Source organism: Rosa rugosa, chromosome 1 (assembly GCF_958449725.1).
Source record: "Rosa rugosa chromosome 1, drRosRugo1.1, whole genome shotgun sequence".
Classification (NCBI taxonomy): domain Eukaryota; kingdom Viridiplantae; phylum Streptophyta; class Magnoliopsida; order Rosales; family Rosaceae; genus Rosa; species Rosa rugosa.
In genome coordinates, this window is record NC_084820.1 from 3,756,481 (window position 1) to 3,777,969 (window position 21,489).

Here is a 21,489-nt window from a genome sequence, read left to right on the forward strand (position 1 = left end):
ATATATTCATGAGTTTTTTTACACAAACTAGGGGAACCTTTCTGTATTGAGACTAGTGTTTTGGAGACCTAATTGACAGGACATATTCATGCCCTAATATAAGTTAATGAAATCTGAATACTCTACCAAAACAAAAGCTTAACCAATCTATTTGTCATAATTTTCATGAGCATGGTTCTATACAAGTTGTTTTTATCAGGTAAGTAAGGTCTTTAGGATAGCAAGCAAGCAATGTAGTCATAAAAAAAAGTGCTTTCATGTTTGTGCCATGCCATGTATGGTACAAAATTTCAAGAACTAAAAAGTGGAGGGAGCTGCCCTCTTGGTTGCTTAGTAAACCATTACCAAAGGAGTCCTAAATAGCTAGGTTATCGATTCAAGGACACGAGGGGCTCTAATTTATCAAGGTAAGATGTAGAGAGAGTTACAAGCCAATATTCCACGGAATCTGAAAACCACTGACGATGCAAATTCCAATTCACTTCACACAAACCAAAAGTCCATTTGCATTTAACTTATTCAAAAGCTTTTATTACATGGAAGTTCAAAGTACTACTGATAAACAGAAAGCAACCGATACAATACTTGACTTGAGGTGTCCGACATATCAAAGAAAACATAAGTAGTGGAGCATCAACCAGTGTTCTGCATCCCAGCAGCAATACCCTTCATGGTCAAAATAAGTGTGTCCTCTAGACCTGGAGCATATTCGCTTGTTTGGTTAAGCTTGACTAGCTCTGCTGCTGGCTTGCTTGCTGGTTCCTTTGATGACCTTACTCGAACATGATAGTTGGGGTCACGGATCTGCTTCAGCGTATAGGCTTGGCACACATTTAGTGTTGTAATATATGAGTCACGAAGAAGAAGTCTCTGCCTCAAGTAAGGATCTCCTTCCAGAAGATCTCTGTGCCCAGCAACCTGGAGTAGGAGGCGTTTAGTATCTTCATAGTTGGTCCTCAGTCGCTCTCCAAATGACCATAGGTCTTCTGACACTAAAAGCTTGTCATAAAGAGCTGTAATACCTGGGTCTCCCTTGGCAAACACCATCTCAACTAAATCAATGGTGACTCTGAAGAAAGGCCACTGATTATACATGTCACGAAGCATCTGAAGATTCTTTGCATCATTCTCTATGGCTTGCTTAAATGCTGCCCCAAAACCAAGCCACACTGGTAAGTGAAATCTTGTCTGGGTCCATGCAAAGATCCATGGGATTGCTCGAAGTGATTCGATGCCTCCACTTTGGTTTCGCTTTGATGGACGACTCCCAATGTTCATCCTACCATACTCCATCTCCGGTGTTGCAAGGCGAAAGTACTCAACAAAACGGGGCTCCTGGAAAACTATTGAACGGTATTCCTCGGTAGCAACAACTGCCATCTCATCCATGAGTGCACGCCATTCTGGCTCGGGCGAAACTGGGGGATTCATGCCATGCTCTAGTGTAGCTGCTGTGAAACGCTCTAGTGTTCTAAAACACAAGTGCTCCTCTCCAAATGATCGTTCAATAACTTCACCTTGAACTGTTACACGGAGCGAACCATGAATAGTCTCAGGTGGCTGAGACAATATAGCAAGATGAGTTGGTCCCCCTCCTCTTCCAACTGTTCCACCACGGCCATGAAACATGGTGAGCTTAACTCCATATTGTTTCGCAACCTTTACGAGCTCTTCTTGAGCCTTGTATAGATGCCATGCTGCAGACAGACGGCCAGCATCCTTTCCTGAATCCGAGTACCCTATCATGACTTCTTGCTTCCCATTGATCCGGTTTTTGTACCAATCTATAGAGAAGAGGCGAGCCACAGCAGCAGGAGCAGCCTCTAAATCAGCTAGCTTCTCAAACAATGGAACAACCCTCAGTGGCGTTTTCACACGGCATTCACGTTGTAAAAGCTCAACAGCAAGTACATCAGATGGGGCTGTTGCCATTGATATAATATAGGCCCCAAAGTTGTCTGAGGGAAGTTCTGAAATGACTTTGAATGTCTCCAGTACTTCAGAAATTTCTTCAGTCTTGGGAACATCAGTGCCAAAAAGAGGGCGCTTTCCCTTGAGCTCAGACAAGAGCCATTCTTGCCTTTGTTTCTCGGGCCATTCTCGATAAGACCCGAGGTCCAGGTGCTTTGTAATAGCATCAATGACATCAGTGTGCCTCTCTGATTCTTGCCGTATGTCTAGTCTCACAAGAGAAAGTCCGAAAGTAGAAACTTGACGTAAGAAATCAAGAAGGCTCCCGTCGGCAATTGGCTGGTCACCACAGGAACACAGTGACCGGTAACACAGTTCGAGAGGCTCCAGGAAGTGTTCAACATTAGTAAAAGTTGTGTCCTCGGGAATGTCAGAGGTTCCATTGGATAATAATTGACGAGCACGTTCACGTGTATTGTAGAGCTTGTCTCTCACATCACCAAGAATAACACGATATGGTTCATTTGGAGGAATTTGTTGCCAAAACTCTATGTAGTGTTTTGCATACTTCCTTGAAGACCTATAAAGTTCATAAGCGCGAGCAAGAAGCTCATCGTTGCAACGCCACATAGATAACTCAAACATGAGATCCTCTATCTGGGAGAAGTACAAGTTAGCAGCCATCATTCTAGCCAATAAACATACATCACGTGTAACTTCTGGAGTGACCCTGGGATTTCCATCACGATCCCCACCCATCCAAGAAGAAAATTGAATGAGAGGGGCATTGTAAGGAACACGTTCGTTTATCCCAATGTTCTTCAAGGCAGTGTCAACTCGGCGTAAGAATTTCGGTACACCTTTCCAAATCGTCTCATGAAAGTAGCTCATTCCTGCCCTCATTTCATCTTGAGGGGTTGGAGGAGTCCTTCGGATTTCGTCGGTGCGAAATGCAGCTTGAATCTCCCTTTGTAGAGCCTCATCGAGTTCTTGTTTATCATCAGGTGTAATATCCTTGGCATACAACTGCGTCAAACAATCTCTTACCCTTGCATGCTTTTGAAGCAGAGATCTGCGAACAGACTGAGTAGGATGTGCGGTTAGAACCAAATCTACAGTCTGGTTCTTCAACTCATCGAAAATTTGTTGTGGGGACTTGTTCAGTTGCCCCACAAGCTTCTTGAACGTCTCTTCAATGTCCGACTCCGTAGTGGCATTTGCTTCATCAACAAAATCTCCCTTCTTCAACTTTATCCTTCTCCGATATGCAATCTGAACTTCTTCAGCCAAATTGGTCAAGTTAAGCATGTGGGAAAAAGACTTGGCAACAACAATGGAGTCACCAGGATCCAAACTCGTAAACACATTTCCGAGTTCCTCCAACTTTTTAGGGTCCTTCTTTCCTTCGTATTCCGCGGATAGCTCGTAACAGTCTTGAACCGTTTGTCTGAGATCCTCCCCATGTAAATCCTGAAGAATATCGAGGAAACGATCCAACAACAAAGCATCATACTCGATCAGTTTGTCATCCTCAGACACCTTCCCCGGTGCCAAAAGCCTCAGATGTGCATCAATTGAAGCCATCTTCTCCAAGTTCCTCGCTCCCATAGTTGCCTTCTCTCTCTGCCTCTCTCTGCTTTCTGGGTTACTCTGCTTTAACCAACAAAATATTGCATGGTATTTATAATGAATCAATACCCACAAATCCTTGCGGAAAACAGACTAGAGCAAACTGAGTTTTCAGAGGAAGTAAAGTATAAAACGGAAATGGATTGAAGTAGAGCACAAGCTCTATGCATAAAAGGAGATGATATATAATGGGGAAAAAGAAAATGGAAAAGATAGAGAAAATGAATCCTAGTTGGAGTAGGATTCTTAAGTTACTTGGATTTAAACTCTCAAAATGGAATTAAAAGTCCACTAGGGTAGCTAGTCTATCAAATAAGGATTCCTGATTCAATAAACATCGCTTTGGCTGAAATTCCTTGAAGATTCTAGAAGATAATGACGTCCAAAAGCATCACTATAAATAGCAGAAAATAAGAAAACTTAGTGGGGGGAGGAAACAGAGTTTTTAGAGGAAGTAAAGTATAAAACGGATTGAAATAGAGCACAAAGCGAATCCAGATAGACCCAGATGAAGAGAAACGGGTTGCTTAGGATCCATGCACGGACTAATGTCATTGATCCATATGATGTATACTTATTTCTGATTGGTTCTATTAATTTATTTCGTTTTTCATCCCCTACAAGGTCTCTATCAAATGACCAAATTTAAGTAATATGATTGGCACGGACCACTAAATGGTAATACTACGTGATACTCCATGACTACACAGAATAATTTCCCGATAGACAAAGGGTTTTGATCACGAAAGGATCACACAGAATAGAGCCAATATTCAAGATTTTACAAATATAGCTTTATATTGTTGGAGATGCTCTTATTTTTTTAAAGGGTCTGTCTAAATGTCTAAATGTTTTTTTTTTTTTAAACGGTTTCACCTTGTCCGGTAAAAGTCCAATTGAAAAGCCGACTGAAACTTCTTGTGAGCCCAATTAAACCCACAAAGCCCATTCGCAACACACAAACCCTAGCTCCAAAGCACCCTGACACCTCTATATAAAGCAGAGAAGCACAACCCCATCACCCAAGTCCTCCCTGCTCGGCTGCTACTGTATCTTCAATTTTTCATCACTATTCTCTCTGTTTCTTCTCTCTTTTTTCAATTTGGGACCGTGACGATTCAATTGATAAGGTCTCGTTCGTCGTAATTGGCCGCAAGGCCTTGCCGACCATTCTGTTATATCACCACCCATTATCTGAGTCCCTTGTTTCCTCAATCTATCTTTTCCGATCTGGGTTTTGAAATTTAGGGTTTATCTTATCTTTTCCGATCTGGGTTTTGAAACTTAGGGTTTATCTTAGTTTGTTTTCTTCTTGTCGGCCGATGATTAAAATTAAATTAATGACAAGCATATGTCTGAATCACCTTGTGTTGAACTCACTAATCTTCTCTATGAGGCCGATTCTCTTTCTTCTTTATATGGTTTTCATTTCTTTGCCAATGATGATGATATGGTTATCGTGTAATTTATGACCCTCCGTGATTACACACATACCTCTACTGCCTTCCTTCTGAGGCTTTTTGCTTTTCTCCATCGATTTTTTTTTTTTTGCTGAAAATTGGATTTTGTTTTGAAAAATGTATGAATTTTGATTTAATGGGTCATGTGATGATTGATGCATAGTTCACATGAGTTTATCTGTGATTAAACATCATTTTAGTCTTTCGCTCCTATCTGATGACCCCTTTATTGTTTTCAGATCATGTTCTTGCTCTGTTTAAAGACTTCTGTTTTAGTTTAGCATTGGCCAAGGATTAAAAAAATTTCTTGACAAGCATATGTCCGAAACTATGTGTCGAAAAACTACTATCATCTATGAGGCCTGTTTATGAACATTTGAACACCATCCGTTGATCCCACCTAGGCAATTAGATTCTGATTTCCGAAAGTGAATTTTGAGTTGGCATTTGTAGAACTTGCATAGTTGTAGTTGTAACTTGTAAGGGACAATGATGATTTGTGTTAGGTCTCGTTCGTCGTAATGTCTCTTCTGGGACTTGCCGACTATCGTGATATATCACCACCCATAGTCTGAGTCCTTGTTTTATATCCAAAATTTATATCGACCTCAATGGATTGCTGCTTTTCTGCTTTAATTTGCTGATTTCGCTGCTCTTCTTGAGCAATTGATACAACCTAGTGAAGTAGTGATGGAGTGTAAGAGTTTAGCTTGATACAACCAATTGATACAAATTCAGGACAGAACAAAACCAATTTGAATAATCGAGGGAATCATTTTGAGCTAAAAAATTGTCGACGTGAACCGCAACTGATTTCAATGAACTTGAGCAGGGAGAAATAACCCCCATATTAGAAACAATGTGCCAACGCAAGCATAGAGGCATTAGCTTGGGGTGCCTTAAATGAAATCAATTCATTCTAGTAGGAGGAATAGTTACAATGTAACCTACTTCTACCTCAGATTCTAATTATCGGACTCGAGAATACTTTCTAAGACTAAAAACAAAAAAATAAAGCTAAACTCTTACACCAATGAGGTTACAAGGATTTATCACAAACTGGCACCAACAATGGTTCAACCCAGCGTTGGGATACCAAGTGACTGAAGTGAGCCGTGGCTCAAACTCAAGAAGAAATCAATTAATTCTAGTAGGAGGAATTGTCAAATGTTACCTACTTTTCTACCTCAGATTCTAATTATCGCACTTGAGCATACCTTCTTAAGTCTAAAAACAAAAAAATAGAGCTAAACTCTTACACCAATGAGGTTACAAAGATTATCACAAACTGGCAACGACAATGGTTCAAATCAATTTTGGGACACCAACTGAGTCGTGGATCAAACTCAAAAAGAAAGAATGTGCTCTAGTCATCTTCGCTTGTTGATATGATTTGATTTAAAAATCGTCACCACAATTGGCGGTGGTGTGAAAGAATATTAGATACGGTGTATCCAAAATGGGTCAACAGAAAAAACCAAAACAGTTGAAATACAACGAATGAGAACACAACAAAAACAAAAACAATGAGATTCTTACTATTGGTGCATATCATTTACTTGGAAATAGCAACCTATATGAGGAATATATGTCGAAATATATTAAATTCTGTTAATTTCCTGTACCATATTCTCCACTCGTATAACATGATTTTTAAAATATGTTCTAATGGACGGAATGTCAAAATCTCGAATAAATCTTTTTTTTTATGAATTTTATTATTTTCTGAATTCAAATAAATCATTCCATCCGTTCAAGAAATGCTTTAAAATCATTATTTGTGTGTGAAAAAACTTTGATAAAAAAAAAAAAAAAACATGTCATTTTAGCCCAAGTTTGTGATTCACAATTTTAAGGGACAAATCATGATTTTAGAAAAAAAAAAATTTTGTTCAGAATATTATGAAATCCAGTTTTCATTGTAATCATAGTTAGTTTAGTTATACTGTTGTTATTCTTGCTTTCTTATGTAAACAACTAAGATGAAGTTAAATGTAAGACACGTACTGAAGTATAACTAGTACTCAATACGACGCCGTATCCGCCACCTAAACATAGCCCCACAACCTCGTCAAAACGCATGTTACGCGCGGACGCGCGGGTAACTAGACAACCAAAACGACTGGAAAAAAAACGTCTGCCGACACTTGGTCTACGAGCCTAGAGCTTCGTCTTCCGAACCTCACGGTGTCTCTATATGTAAGCAAAAACCCACTGACTCACTCCAACTCATCAGCCCCGACTGACTCAGTTAACTGTAAAACTAACACACTCAATCAAAGCCTTAATATCATGAACAACAAATTGTACTGGTAGTTCAAGAAACGTCCCTTTCTCACTTTTGCCACCCACTATTCCTTCAGATCTCTCATCAGTTTCAGAGCCCCCCAATTCTGTTTCTGCTCCAAAGGACTCAACACTTTATTTGCTTCATTTCATTTGCTCAAATTTTGTGTTTAGTTTGGAAGCTAGTTTCTATCTTGGTCTGATCCCTGATGCATAATTTGGTCTGAGGCCTCAACTTTGTGTTTTTAAAATTTCCATCTTGGTCTGATCACTTTCAGATACCCAATTTGCTCTATAGACTCGTACTTTGTGTCTCATTTCCCTCAATTTCTCAAAATTTCCATCTGGGTGTTAACAATTTCATCTCTTTCAGAACCCCAATTCTGTTGCATCTCCAAAAGGCTCTCACTTTTTGTGGTTCATTGATACAATTGTCTGTTTTTAGCTTCAGAATTTCCATCTGGGTCTGATCAGTTTACTCTAAACACTCAAACTTTGTAAGAATTCTTCAAAATTTCTATCTGGGCTCTGTTTATCTGATCAGTTTCAGACTTCCATTGTCTCAATTTTGGCTCCACCCATTAGAAAAAAAAAAAAAAAAACATTACATTTTGAGCTGACAATTTCGACATTATAATGCACGCCAAGTCCGATTCCGACGTCACGAGCTTAGCACCGTCGTCGCCACGATCGCCGAAGCGGCCAGTGTACTATGTCCAGAGCCCATCTAGGGATTCAAATGATGGCGACAAGTCCTCCACCATGCACGCCACGCCGGCCTTCAACAGCCCAACGGAAAGCCCATCTCACCCTTCCTACGGCCGCCACTCGCGGGCCTCCTCCGCCAGCCGGGTCTCCGGTACCTTTAAAGGTTCCCGGAAACGCAGCAACGATAAAGGTTGGCCTGAATGCAAAGTGATCGAAGAAGAAGGGGACTACAATGGGCTCTATGAGGAGAAGGGCATTTCTAGAAGGTGCCAGATTTTGATGGCTTTGTTTGGGTTTATTGTCATCTTTTCGATTTTCTGCTTGATTCTTTGGGGTGCTAGTAGACCTTACAAAGCTCGGGTTGCTGTTAAGGTATGTCCATTAATGATTATGATGATGAAGACCATAATATGTCTTCCAAATTTTTTATTGTTTTGGGAGTTGGGATCTATGGGAATTGGGTCTAGGACAATGTGCTTGTTTTGTTTCTAATATTCCATTACTATTCTATTGAGAAATGAGTTTTATAATCTTAATAATACCCTGTTTCTAAAGTCACATTATGTCTTAGATCTTTTAAGTTTGGCATTTGGCATAGTATTCAAAGTATCTTTTTGCACTAGTATTCATATTCATGTTTATGGAGCGGTCGTTTTCTTTCAGAGCTTAGCTGTTCATAACTTTTATTTCGGGGAAGGATCGGACATAACTGGTGTGCCTACGAAGATGTTGACGATGAATTGTTCAATGAGGATGAGTGTGTACAACCCTGCTACGTTTTTCGGTATTCATGTCAGCTCCACCACAATTAGCCTTATGTATTCAGATATTGCTGTTGCAACTGGTCTGGTAAGATTTCTGACTTCGATTATTATTGGGTATATGATGTTGTTGTGATTGGATTTCGTAAACTAGGAGAGTAATCAAAATGAGCTTGAATGTCTGCAAACAATTATTCTTTGGATATCTTTCTTAATGTAGTTTAGCTTCCATGTATTGTACAATTTTATGTAATTTTGGTTGCAAATGATGCAGTTAAAGAATTACTATCAACCAAGAAAGAGCCACCGGAATGTGGCTGTGAACCTCCAAGGAGTGAAGGTGCCTTTATATGGGGCTGGGGCAAGCTTAGCAGTCGATGATACCAATGGAGGAGTTCCGATGACACTCGTGTTTGAGGTTCGGTCACGAGGGAATGTGGTGGGGAAGTTGGTGAGAACAAGGCACCGGAGGCGCGTATCTTGCTCCATGGATGTAGACTCTCATAAAACCAAACCCATCACATTAAAAGCGAGTTCATGTACGTACAAGTGAGCAACTGGGTTTCACCTGATACTACTACGAATACTGCCCAGCAAATTTCTCTACTTTGTTTTGCACTTTCTTCATGGAACTAGCACAATTCTATTATAGTTATAGTTCAGTTGTGATAGTGAGTTATATTGTGCGCCTTCTGCTTGGCATGGAATAGTTTTCACTCTTATCTTGTAATACGACGTTGCACTGTTGCACACCTCTGCATGTATGGAATTGAATAGTTATAGTAAGTTTTTCTTTCAATATCCATTTCCATATCCAAAGCACTACTGCAGGTTTAACTTGGGAAAAGAATTAAAGCTAAAGCAAGACACAGTAAAGAGCAAATTTTGAGGTGTAAAATAAGTTGCTCAATCTGAGGGTCAGATTTGCAATGTACAACAATAGTTAGGGCCTTCGAAAAAATTAGCCCCTGAGAGATATATTACACAAATTTCGAAAGAAAGAATGGGTCAAGCACAATCTCTATTCCTTTTCATTAAGTTTCAATTCAATGATCCACCTTCCTTTGGTTGAGACGCTGGAACGCTCTCTTGCTTGTCAACAGCACAACCAGTCTCAAGAACCGTGGCGCCAATCCTTTTCAGGGGCCAGTACCGAAAGATAGATCGGCCTAAAATGTTCTTGGCTGGCAGTGGACCCCTAAACATAGACACAACTTAAACGATCAATCAACATGAGGAAACTCAACATCATGAATAAACCGAAGGGTCTCACAACTTGGTTTAGAATGCATTACCATACGTGTGAATCATAGCTGTTATTTCTATTGTCACCCATCACAAAAACAGAGTTCTCTGGCACAGTCTGTGCAACATAAACGGAAAGATGCAAAGTTAACTATTTGTGACATTCTTTTACAACCTTACCAAGTTTCCTGATAAAAAAGTAAAGAAAAGAACGGTATAAAGGAAGAAGAAGGTAAACTGTTAAAGTGATTCTTACAATAGGCGTCATATTATAAGAAGGTGGTTCAAGGATGAATTTTTCATTTCTCTCCACCCCATTAACTATGAGCTTCCCATTGCGGACCTGCAATCAGTTATCCCTCAGCAGTTAGATTCCATTATTTAGACATTAATGAAGAAAGAATCTACTTAGGAACATTGAAAAGACTCAGAGTACTGAATATATTAGTTTTAGATGCATGTCAGAGTTAAATCTGCAAGTCCAGAAACTCAGGGACAGTGGTTAGTTCCATGAGCTTTAAGTAACATTCAGATTTTCCGGCCAGAGGCACCCATTGTTTCATGATTAAATGTGGGCTAGACAAGTAGTAATGACATATTAGGAAGACATCCTGGAGAAAGTTGGTTGAGATTTCTCATTTCTTACATGAGAGAAAAACAAGTACTGAGGTTTAGTGTATTGACTAGAAGTAGAATAGAAATATGAAATTAAAAAAAGCAAGAGCACACGACACAAGAAATGCTCAGTAATCTCACCTCTACGGTATCACCTTCCTTCGCCACTATTCGTTTAATGAAGACGTCAAGGTCAGTATATCCTACTTCCTGAAGGACCGGTGGACTTTTAAAGATAACTATATCATTGGCACATGGCTTTCTGAAGTAATATGAAACCTGGCAAAGTTAAGAATAAGACATGTTATGTATCTATTTCACCATACTCTCATCAAAACAGGCACATCACAAGTACAGAGGGCATATAACACACTCAACTATAAATAAACTTTCAGACATATAAAAGTTTTTACAAGCGATGGCATATGCCCAAACAAGAATACTAGATTTCAATATTATGAAAACGAACATTCACAAAAGCATCAGCTTCAAGAACAGTCAGGACAGGGGGAAGGAATTTCCATAATGTGGACACCCAATCGAACAACATAGCAAACTCTGCAAGGCTACCACCCACAGAGTTTGATTCTCTCTCATAACTAGAAACACAGTGGGTTCTAATCTACTCAATGAGACCAAAGTTAGTAACTTTTCAGCCAAGGCACTCATAAAGGAACTCTACACATATCTGAATTAACTGGTAACATATTAACTGATACAAAATCCCAGTCAGTACTACTGACTCAGTATGTATTGCTTTCGACTATCACCTTGATCATGTCTACCGAGTCTAATTACCTGCCCTGAAATACTTTTCTTGCTAAGCTTCATATATCCTATTCCTTATCATCCTTCTCATCTAACCAAACTGTCAAGTATTCCATATCAAGCAAAAGTTACCCGCATTGCCCCCGAAAATGTTATCCATATTGTGATCCTTTATCAAGCACAAGTCCTATGTACATCAACGGAAATGTTGCCATTACAATTTCAATTTCAAAACCAAAAACTATGACCAAACCTTAGCAAACAGAATCCATAAAACACAACCACACACACCGAAAAACCGAAACAAAAATCGAACCTTTTCAGCTACAATTCTATCCCCAACATCCAAAGTAGGATACATTGACAAGGAAGGAATAAACCTCGGCTCAGCTATGAAAGACCGAAACGCAAGCGATACTGCAATTGCCGCAAACACCGTCTTGGCATCATCAGTTGTTATATTCAACCATTCCGGCAGGGGCCCACTTTTCTTCTCCCCTTGCTCATCATCACCACCGTCACCGCCACCGCCTTCTCCGCCGTCTCCGCCGCCGCCACTGTCCAAAGACACCTTCTTTTCTTTACCGGAATCCTTCAACGCATTGCAGACGAGTTTTCTGAAGTGGGTTTTGATTGAGAGCTTGGAATTGGGGGTTTTGGAAAGTGGGCGGAGATTGAGGGATGTGAAATTGGGGTTTTTGATGGGAATGGAGAAGTGGGTGTGGTCGGGATTAGGGTTTTGGAGGGAAGGTAATGGAGGGAAGAACTGTAGAGAGAGCATTCTCTTTGTCTCAAAAGTTTTGAGTATTCTCTATGTTTGAAGATTGCAAATTTTAAGCTTTGGGAGATTAAGCTAAAATGGTTGACCAAAAAACAAAATGCTAAAATTCCAATATTCTCCCTTAACTTTTGTCCAACAAATTCTTTCCTAGTTTTGTTTCACAGGGCTCTCTTTCCTTGTGTGACAAATTGAAATTGAAATTTCAATTTAATATAGGTGAAAAGAAAATAACAAGACGTTTTAAGATTGAAAAAATTATGCATTTATGAGTCTTCTAAATAAAATATTATGATAAACTATTATCAATGAACAAGTCTCCGACATAAGTGTTACTAATTTTTTATAGATTTTATAAAAGAAATTCCAATATTGTATTCTACCAATTTTTTTTTTTTCATAAAACTAACTCACGGGAAAAGGGTACTCTATCAAAATATTTTTATATAAATTTATATTTATAAGTAAAAGATGTCCTACCAATATTTTTATTAAAGCTGACGTCAGAAATAGTTATTTTTACCATATTTATTTTTTATTACCACACAAAATCTTTTCTTTCCTAAGCATTCCGGGGCTCCAAAAGGTTGGTCCTTATTGCAGCAGGAATAGACTTGAAAGATCAAAACAAATCCTTAACTTTTAAGAAGTTGGTACCTTTTCAGTTGGTATTTGCATTTCCATGAGACCATTTCCATTTCCCTTGTAGTATCTAGTTTGCTGATGTTTTCGGTATCAAATTGAGAAATGCTGAAACTTTAAGCGTTTCTCCTTCTTCCCTTTTGTTGTTCCTATTACATACTTTAGGAAGTAAATTAGACACAAAACTTAAAATTGCAAATTGATAAACCTAAGATAATAAAGAGATTCAGAGCATGTACGTGCATTTGTACTAACAAAAATATACGGCTAGATGAATTAAATGCAATTTATAATTTTATAACAAAGCTGAGATCGCATTTAGGAATTAAGTTATTTACATTATCAATATCAGTGTATAGATGAACTTTCGACAAACTAAAATAAAATCTAAGATAAAGAATTGGCAAGAAGGTGAATTATGATAATAGGCACGAAGATTAAAAAAAAAAAAAAAAGGTCCCTCGTAGTTGACTAATTTAGAAAATAGAAAAGAAATGGTTAGTTGGGGCAAGGTCAAGGGGTAAATTAGTAAAACTGAAAGGAACTTCCAGGTGTCATGTCTACGAGTGGTCCTTTCGGTGAACCCGCAGAGCACCTACTCATTATCTCTTCCTTCCCAATTCCCATAAACCGTCTCTGTCTGCTCACTTCTCTATTTTGCTCTCCCTAAACCCACTCTCTGTCTTTATTAAAAAATAAAAAATAAAAAACCCACTCTGTCCAAGCTCTCATCTTTTCTTCTGTTCTCAAAATGTAATGGGGTTTGTACTTTCCTTCGTAGTCGTCAGAAAACCTTCTACTCTAGCAAAGAGGAAGCAAACACTGATCTTTCAGACGAGTGCATAATACAGGTACTTGATCTTCTCTTCTTGATGTTAAACGCATGTTGTTTGTTTGATGTGAAATCTTTAGTAACCCTTTTGCTCTTTTGGGTTCTTTGTGGTTACTTGTCTCATCTTTGTTTTGATTTACCAATTGATTGCTGCCAAAGGATGAGGAAAAGACACTAACTTCTGTTCTGATATCGAAAGTTTCAACCTTTAAGACTTGAAATGCAGCAATTTGGGTTCTTTTGTACGTCCTCATCCCAAAGCTTTCACCTTTGGATCTCAAGCTTCTATCTTTTATTCCCATATAAACTCTGCCATGCCCTGCCTCCAACATCCCATAAACTCTGCATTTCAAGTTTGAACCATTTTAAGACTAGAAATGCAGCAAATTTGGGTTCTTTTGTACGGATTCACCCCAAAGCTTTCATCTTTGGATCTCAAGCTTCTATCTTTTTTTTCTTTTTATTTTTTTGAAAGGTCAAGCTTCTATCTTTTATCCCCACAAACTCTGCCATGCCTCAACATGTCCTATTTTGGGAATTACGACCACCGATCCAACAATTGGACCAACTAGTAAACAGAAGTTGACATCCCAACGGGGATTTTGGAAAGTCTAAACATAAAAAGTTTTGGGATTTAATTGGTGCTTGTTAAAACTAACTGTTTCCTTTATTTATTTATTTATTTTTTTATGTTGCAGATCATTAATGCATCTGTATATATCTGTTTGCTTTCTTAGGATCCTTATCTTCATAAAAACAAACTATATGATTTACTAGCATTAATTCAGCACATTTGGAACATGAAAAGAGATTCAGGCCAAAATGATGCGCACTTTGGCCTTTAAGCCATGATGATTTTTTAATTGATAATATCGTGAAAACACGTATTTTTGGCAAAATGTTGAATATTGTTTATTGAGTTTGCATGATATAATTTTTAGCGCATATGTCTGAAATTTGTTGGAATTAACTGAGAATTCAGAGCATACCATATATATCTTGGAGCAATTTATGCATATTGGTTTGGGGCAGTATCCATTTTCATATAAGATTATAATCATACATACAAGCATTGCCTTATTTCTAACTACAAACAGAGTAGGGTGCAAGATGCCTAAGAATTTGCATTGATAATATTTCAAAATGCATACTAATTCTTTTTTTGTTTTGGTTCAGTGCAAAATGGAAAGGTGTTGGACGGCTTTGGGGCTTCTAATCGCTTACATGGATGCCAGGTGGAATAAAGATGCTTTGAAAGTTGTACTTAACAGGTTGAATAGAAGATTGAATGTAGAGGCAAGACATCTTGTTTACAATGACTTGTATTATCTAGATGATAGGAGGTATAATAGCATAGTAGGTGGAGTTGGAAATAGTGTGGCAGAACGTTTAATTAGGTCCGAGTATAATACTGAGGTTGATAAGAAGAAGAGTTGGAGGAAGAAATTGTTGAAGCACCGATTAATACAAGTGAGAACCATAGGACAGATGAACACTATAGTGGAGCTTAAGAGAGATTATGATTGGGATATAGCAGTGATAATTGACATTGAAAACAATAATGAAGCAACAGATTCTATCCGTCAACTAGCGAACAAGGCTGAGATTCCAATTAAGGAAGAGAATTACTTCGTGGATGATTATATACCTAAGCTGCCACAACAGGTTTTTGAAATTCCTGATATCACACAAGTTCAAGAACCGGTACTTGCCATGTCAGGATTTTCAAAAACCTGTTGTGGCAGCTCAGGTATATAATCATCCACGAAGTAATCATCTTCCTTGATTGGAATCTCAGCGTTGTTCGCTAGTTGACTGATAGAATCTGTTGCTTCATTGTTGTTTTCAATGTCAATTATCACTGCTATATCCCAATCATAATCTCTTTTCAGCTCCACTATAGTGTTCATCTGTCCCATGATTCTCACTTATATTAATCGGTGCTTCAACAATTTCTTCCTGCAACTCTTCTTCTTATCAACCTCAGTATTATACTCGGACCTAATTAAACGTTCTGCCACACCATTTCCAACTCCACCTACTATGCTATTATACCTCCTATCATCTAGATAATACAAGTCATTGTAAACAATATGTCTTGCCTCTACATTCAATCTTCTAATCAACCCCTGTTAAGATAATACAGCTTCATTTTTCAATTCTCTCCACCCCATTAACTATGAGCTTCCCATTAATTTGGTTCATTTCTGGGTTTGCCAATTGGGTTATTTTCTCGGTTGTTATGAAGATGAACTTTGTCTCGGTGATGAAGGAATAACCCTGGTTATACTACAGCAACATCTCACCACGGTGGTTTTCCAGTTTCCTAGTTTGATAATGATTCCTAATTTTGTTTTTCTTTTCTTTATAAATACTTCTGAGATTATTTCCCTAAACCCTAACATTACAAATTTGGTAGCTGCTTAGTTCTATGTCGATGGGTGAACTAATTAAGTTTGCAAGGTACAAGGATTCAGTCATAGACCCCGGCACTCTTGGACTTTTAACCATTACAGAAAATAAAATTGAGTTCTGTGCCGATCCCAAATATGCCACAAAGCTATTTGAAGTGGGGCTTGAATATATTAAAGGACATCAACACATCAAAGAAGGATCAAATAAACCAGCCTGGCTAAATCTCAACACAGATAAGGATGGGACTAGGACTAGGTACATCTTTGAGCTCGATAGTTATCCAGATCTTCATGAATGCGTTGAATTTTTACGCAAGTTGCTTCTTGAGTTTAGCTGTAGAAAAGTTGGTTACAAAAGTTCGATGATATTTGACACCAAGCCTAGTAGAAAGGTTACATTTACTGAAGAGATTAAGCACCGGATCTTTGCTCTGAGGCCAGCTGTGCACCAGGCATATCTTAACAGCGTAGTTCCCGGTAAGACCAAAGAGCATGACTTCTGGAGAAAGTATTTCAATGCTGAACAGGTCCGAATGTATAGTGCAAAGAATGTTGTTGTAGCTGAAGCAGAAGCTACTGAGGATGAGGAAAAGGCAGTTTTTTTGAAGGATGATGAACTAGTTGCAAGGGAAGCTCGTAGGAAGATTTGACGTGTTGATCCAACTTTGGATATGGTAGCTGATCAAAGGGATGATCATACACATCTTCCTTTGCATGGGATCTTTCACCACGACATAAATGATGAAGAAGTGCAGAATAATAATCAAAAGAGGTGGAGGACTTTGCGGCAAGATGTTAACAGACAAGGGGCTGTTGTTGTTCAAGGAATAAGAGCTGTGGAAGAGGAATTTACACGGCGTAGGTCAAAACAGGAATATTCTGATGATGAGAGTAGTGATGTGCAGCAGGAGAAGAGACTTGATAGGATTAGTTGGATAACTGAGATAGAGGACCTGGAAGAACCTCATTCTGTTGCTCCATTATGTTTTGATACGGATCTTTGGGACTACTCGGAACTAGCTAGCGCTAATGCAGGGCTTAAAACTTTGGACGATTCAAGTACTGGAAGTGAACAAAATAAAAAGGTGGTTACTGCTCAGGAAGCATACGGCTCTTTGAGGGAGTCTATATCTGAAATTAAGAGCATTGGGCTGAGCAATGCCACAGTTGGACTGGAATTCAATGTTGAGGACTTTCTCAAGGAAGTAGGAAAAACTTCAGGTATCAAGGATCAACCTGCGACAGATCTGGACATGTTGCCCAATTACTTTAGTAAAAGTCAACTTCTACATCAATGTTCCGTTTGATATGCATTGAAGAATTACCGAGCCAATTAATGTCTTTTGGGACTTCACAAGCATATGTAATTGCTAATTCACTGCAATGTAATACAGAATGAAATAGTTTTTTGAGTTTAGGATTTATGAGAAGTGGAGCAAAGTATTTTTCCTGTTCTCTTCCAGATCGTCTTTGCCAATATTAAGAGAAACATAAAACTTACTGAACAAAAGGGTCAGCACAACTCATTTTCAGTACAAATTTGCCAAATAGTGTGGAATACGTCTCATACTCATTTTGGAAGAAATATTACTGTGCTCTGATCAACTTCGAAATTTTATACATATACTTTAATTTCACTTACATATCAACAGAAACTGTTGGTTGATCCCTGAACTATCCAACATGTGTTACACATTTCATGGAGCTTTAACTTGCACAATCAGCTACACCAATAGAAAGGGAAAGAAGTATCCCTGTTAATCAAAAAGTATTGGCTAGGCCAAATAATCATGAGCAATCTGAATCTAAGAACCAATGAAATCTTCAAAGGCAGGAACCACATGGAACTGTTTATGGGAATGTGGAAGAATGTAAGAGTTCCACATCACGAGTAACAAGATAAGAAAGAACATATATGTGCGTGGTATCACGATTGTGTTGTTTCTTCTTCGCTAACATATATACACCACTCTACATGTATTTTCAAACTGCCTGCATATCCCAACTTGACTTTGAAACTGCCTCCTGCATATAACCAGTGGCTGCACTCTTAGTGCAGATGTACGAGTAACACACATGGTTCTAGTAACATTCTGCATACTTTCAGATGAAAACTCGAATCTTTTTGAAATCATCTGGCCTCTTATGTTAGCAGCAGAGCTGCCATTATCAGAAACAACTACTCCAGGTATCTGCAAAGCATTAGGATAAGAAGTATTCAAGCTTTGTTTTCGACTAATTGTCTCTAAACTCTGTTCAGGTGCCTTGTTTAGTATGACTTCCGGATCCTCTTTTGACTCATTGAGGAGTCTCATCGCTTCATCCATTAAACCTATAGCACGCCAAGCCTCAGCAACAAGCTCGATTGTTCTCATTTCAGGAACAATACCCTTCTCTTCCATTACATGAAGCAAATCTTCTGCTTTCCATGGCTGCCTAGCTTCCCCATATCCCCATATTAGAGTCTCAAAAGTTTTCACATTTGGGGTGATTCCGATTTCACACATTTTCTCAAAGATACCCCAAGCATGCTCCATTTTTCCTGCTGTGCACCACCCACTCATGATGGTTGTGAAGATTACAACATTTGGATGCACACCAGATTTGCCCATGAAACTCAGAAGTGACTCGGCCTTCGCTGGATCACCGGCACGCACATAGCCTTTTGCAAGAATGCCAAATGAATGGATGTCTGGTTCTATGTCTGCTTTTATCATGTCATCAAAGATCTCCTGGCATTTTTCCATTAGCCCTGCTGAGCTCCATGCATTCATTATGGTGCTAAATGTTATCACATCTGGTTTTATCCCAAATTCTTCCATCAATGTCAGTACCTGCCAAGTTATGCTTTTTTGTGAGTAAACCAATCTTTCAGTACTCGTCTGTAAAAAGTAGCAGAATTTACATAAACAGAATAATATAGTTCATTGAAGATCCAAAATTAAACTCACCTCATCAACTCCATCAGTGTCTGTAATGTTCAGAAACCCCTTGATGAGAGAGTTGAAAATGACGAGATTTGGTTTCACCCCAAGATCCTTCATTCTATATACAAACCTCAGAGCATCTGTCATGTTACCTTCTTTACAATATCCATTTACAACAATGCCACACGTACGCTCGTTGGGGTTAACTTTGTTGTGTTGCATCTCCAACATCAACCTTTCAGCTTTACTGGTCTCTCCATTCTCAGCATAAGCCCTTGCCAATGTGTTGAAAGTGACTGCATCAGGTTGTATCCCAGAAGCAACCATCTTATACACCACATTCCAGGCTTGATCTAATCTCTTCTTGTTACACCAGGCTCTAACTAGAATATTATATGTCCTGTCATTTGGTTTCACATTCCCATCCTGCAACATAAGCTCTAGCAATTTTAAAGATTCTTCAGGTTTACCAGCAATTCCAAATCCTTTGATAAGGGTGTTAAAAGTGCTGGTTGTGGGCTTACATCCACTCTCCTCCATTTTGCGAAAGATTTTCATGGCATCATTTACATTTCCAGATTCGGAGAAAGCATTGATCATGGCATTGAAAAGTATTGAATCAGGCTTCATACCATTCTCCTCCACTTCAGAGAGGAGCAAGGGAATTGACTTGAAACGCCTCTGGCGGGTCAAGGCAGCTACTAGAGTTGTGTATGTTATAAGAGTTGGCCTATGTCCTTCTTCTACTAAATTATTGAAGATGGAATGAGCTTCATGAGGCTTCCCTCTTGAAATTAAATTATTCATCAGCTTTGTTCTCGAACGAACTACTCGACAACTGTTCTTGTCCAAACAAACAAGGCAGCGAGATACTGGAGTTGAGCTTGATTTCACTTTGTCCTTGCCCAGGTTTGGTTCCTAAGAAATTCACAGTGATCAGTAAACTTGATTAAAACATGTTACTATAAGCTATGCCTAATGGAGTTCACTAAATTAAACCAATAAAGAATAACAAAAGAACAAGTCATTCTCATTATAATTAGTGGAAGTAACAAAGTTAATGAAGAAATAGAATGCATATTGTACCATAATAATAAGCTGCAAGATTTAGTAAACAAATGAGTTCATGGCCAATATGATACCCTGAGTGAAGATGCGCTATTACTAATTGTTCCCTCTTGGTGTCTACCCATGATTCTTCAAGCACCAAACTCCCCCAAGCTGTTCCTCAATTCGTGAGCTACCTTCTCTGATCAAATTTAGATTTTGCGTTGCAGACCATGCCAAGGAATCTGTCAAAGCTTTAGAGCTGAGGGGATAGTTAGCTGGTCATTTCCTCCTAGATGAAACCTATGGAGAAATGGAGACTACCACAGTATAAGCACAGATATACCAGTATATCGACCGCAAACACAAATGTAACTATGTAGTTCAAAAAGTTCAAATCTCTCAGTGATAAATCAATGCTGTGAGATTATTCGAGGCCCCTATTAGTCCCTAAACACCTATAGTGACAGAAGGGCTTGTAATAAAAGGTTGAAAAGTATAGTTACTACTACTTTTCACTACAGGAGGGATACAATTTCTCTTTTGAGCAACATGATTGATTTTAAGAAGAAAAGGTTTTAGCTTGGTGCTATTACAGGAGATTCTTCAGAATGAATAAAAGAACTCAGGAAACCACCTTTCATCCATATCCCAGTTCTAACATACCAAAATGCTGGCAGCAAGAATAAAATGTCTATGAAATAAATTAATAAACTTAAGCCAATTGTCATGAAAAGTTTGGACATTTAAAGAACCCAATTGTTATGCAGCAAGATAAACAATAAGCATGAGAATTTCCAGTTACTAAACTATGTTAATATTAGGATATTTGAAACATCCAAACCAAATCCACTTCTTTCAAGACTCAAAACTTTTTCTGCAACTCAAAGCCAAAATAACCACTCATACATATCTGCCCAACAATTCAAGACAAAACAGAACTGGAATCCAAACCCCAATACCAAATGGGTTCTTGCAAACAATCACAGTTCAACACTACCAAAGTATCAATGCTCAAAAGTACATAGTTCTAGGTGCAAATTAGTTCAATGGATTCAAAATTTCATGTTCTTAAATGAGCTGCTAGAGTTTACCTATTGAGCTGAGAGTGGCAGAGCTCAGAAGGAGAGGTGGAGGTTCATGGTTGGTTGCCCAGTTATGCATGTCACCCAATGCAATGTGTAAAATTAGAAGTGGCAGAACTGTATTGTAGTCTAGCGGTGTGGTTTGTGTTGTGACATCCACTGGGGATTCTTATCCACAAATATTATCAGAATGAAATTCTGGATAAATTTTTGAGGCTGTTAAAGGAGGGAGACAAAAGTATGCATAGACTCTTTTGGTGGCTGAAATTTAGAAGACCATACTGTTATATACCTCACTACGTGGTCGCCTAGATCATCATTGTCTCTTTACAGTACCTCTTTAGGGAGATACTTGGAGAATGTGTGAAGGAATTCCTACAA

The 21,489-nt window shown here is 38.6% G+C and overlaps 5 protein-coding genes and 4 non-coding genes across 12 annotated transcripts; 6 read left to right on the forward strand and 3 right to left on the reverse strand.

The window, feature by feature from the left end:
* Positions 1-568: 568 nt before the first annotated feature.
* On the reverse strand, positions 569-3,519 carry LOC133711170 (phosphoenolpyruvate carboxylase 2-like). Its single transcript, XM_062137333.1, has one exon. It carries the CDS (start codon positions 3,517-3,519, stop codon positions 634-636), a length of 2,886 nt encoding a protein of 961 aa, XP_061993317.1. The 3' UTR covers positions 569-633.
* Positions 3,520-4,645: 1,126 nt separating this feature from the next.
* On the forward strand, positions 4,646-4,742 carry LOC133727572 (small nucleolar RNA Z43). The gene has a single exon (XR_009855253.1). It is a non-coding gene; the product is annotated as a small nucleolar RNA Z43 (small nucleolar RNA).
* A 232-nt stretch (positions 4,743-4,974) lies between these two features.
* LOC133727587 (small nucleolar RNA U83) lies at positions 4,975-5,058 on the forward strand. Its single transcript, XR_009855268.1, has one exon. It is a non-coding gene; the product is annotated as a small nucleolar RNA U83 (small nucleolar RNA).
* Positions 5,059-5,136: 78 nt separating this feature from the next.
* LOC133727566 (small nucleolar RNA snR60/Z15/Z230/Z193/J17) lies at positions 5,137-5,226 on the forward strand. Its single transcript, XR_009855249.1, has one exon. It is a non-coding gene; the product is annotated as a small nucleolar RNA snR60/Z15/Z230/Z193/J17 (small nucleolar RNA).
* A 258-nt stretch (positions 5,227-5,484) lies between these two features.
* LOC133727573 (small nucleolar RNA Z43) lies at positions 5,485-5,579 on the forward strand. The gene has a single exon (XR_009855254.1). It is a non-coding gene; the product is annotated as a small nucleolar RNA Z43 (small nucleolar RNA).
* A 1,636-nt stretch (positions 5,580-7,215) lies between these two features.
* LOC133711195 (uncharacterized) lies at positions 7,216-9,554 on the forward strand. Its single transcript, XM_062137353.1, has 3 exons — positions 7,216-8,366; positions 8,658-8,843; positions 9,030-9,554. Exons 1-3 carry the CDS (start codon positions 7,923-7,925, stop codon positions 9,306-9,308), a joined length of 909 nt encoding a protein of 302 aa, XP_061993337.1. The 5' UTR covers positions 7,216-7,922; the 3' UTR covers positions 9,309-9,554.
* A 68-nt stretch (positions 9,555-9,622) lies between these two features.
* Positions 9,623-12,220, reverse strand: LOC133711188 (chloroplast processing peptidase). The gene is made up of 5 exons (XM_062137347.1): positions 11,700-12,220; positions 10,757-10,894; positions 10,257-10,343; positions 10,051-10,118; positions 9,623-9,953 (listed from the first exon to the last, which is right to left on the reverse strand). The coding sequence occupies exons 1-5, from the start codon at positions 12,162-12,164 to the stop codon at positions 9,797-9,799; spliced, it is 915 nt and encodes a 304-aa protein (XP_061993331.1). The 5' UTR covers positions 12,165-12,220; the 3' UTR covers positions 9,623-9,796.
* A 4,500-nt stretch (positions 12,221-16,720) lies between these two features.
* Positions 16,721-17,356, forward strand: LOC133728369 (general transcription and DNA repair factor IIH subunit TFB1-3-like). Its single transcript, XM_062155813.1, has one exon. The coding sequence runs from the start codon at positions 16,721-16,723 to the stop codon at positions 17,354-17,356; it is 636 nt and encodes a 211-aa protein (XP_062011797.1).
* A 291-nt stretch (positions 17,357-17,647) lies between these two features.
* Positions 17,648-21,318, reverse strand: LOC133711202 (pentatricopeptide repeat-containing protein At5g21222-like). 4 transcript variants are annotated; one of them, XM_062137372.1, is made up of 4 exons: positions 21,118-21,318; positions 20,063-20,326; positions 19,001-19,894; positions 17,648-18,883 (listed from the first exon to the last, which is right to left on the reverse strand). In XM_062137372.1, the coding sequence occupies exons 2-4, from the start codon at positions 20,063-20,065 to the stop codon at positions 18,002-18,004; spliced, it is 1,779 nt and encodes a 592-aa protein (XP_061993356.1). In that variant the 5' UTR covers positions 20,066-20,326; positions 21,118-21,318; the 3' UTR covers positions 17,648-18,001. The 4 variants fall into 4 exon arrangements, with proteins under 4 accessions (XP_061993356.1, XP_061993347.1, XP_061993343.1 ...); XM_062137363.1 differs by having other exon boundaries at positions 20,119-20,285; positions 21,118-21,313; XM_062137359.1 differs by having other exon boundaries at positions 20,119-20,326; positions 21,118-21,313.
* Positions 21,319-21,489: the final 171 nt, after the last annotated feature.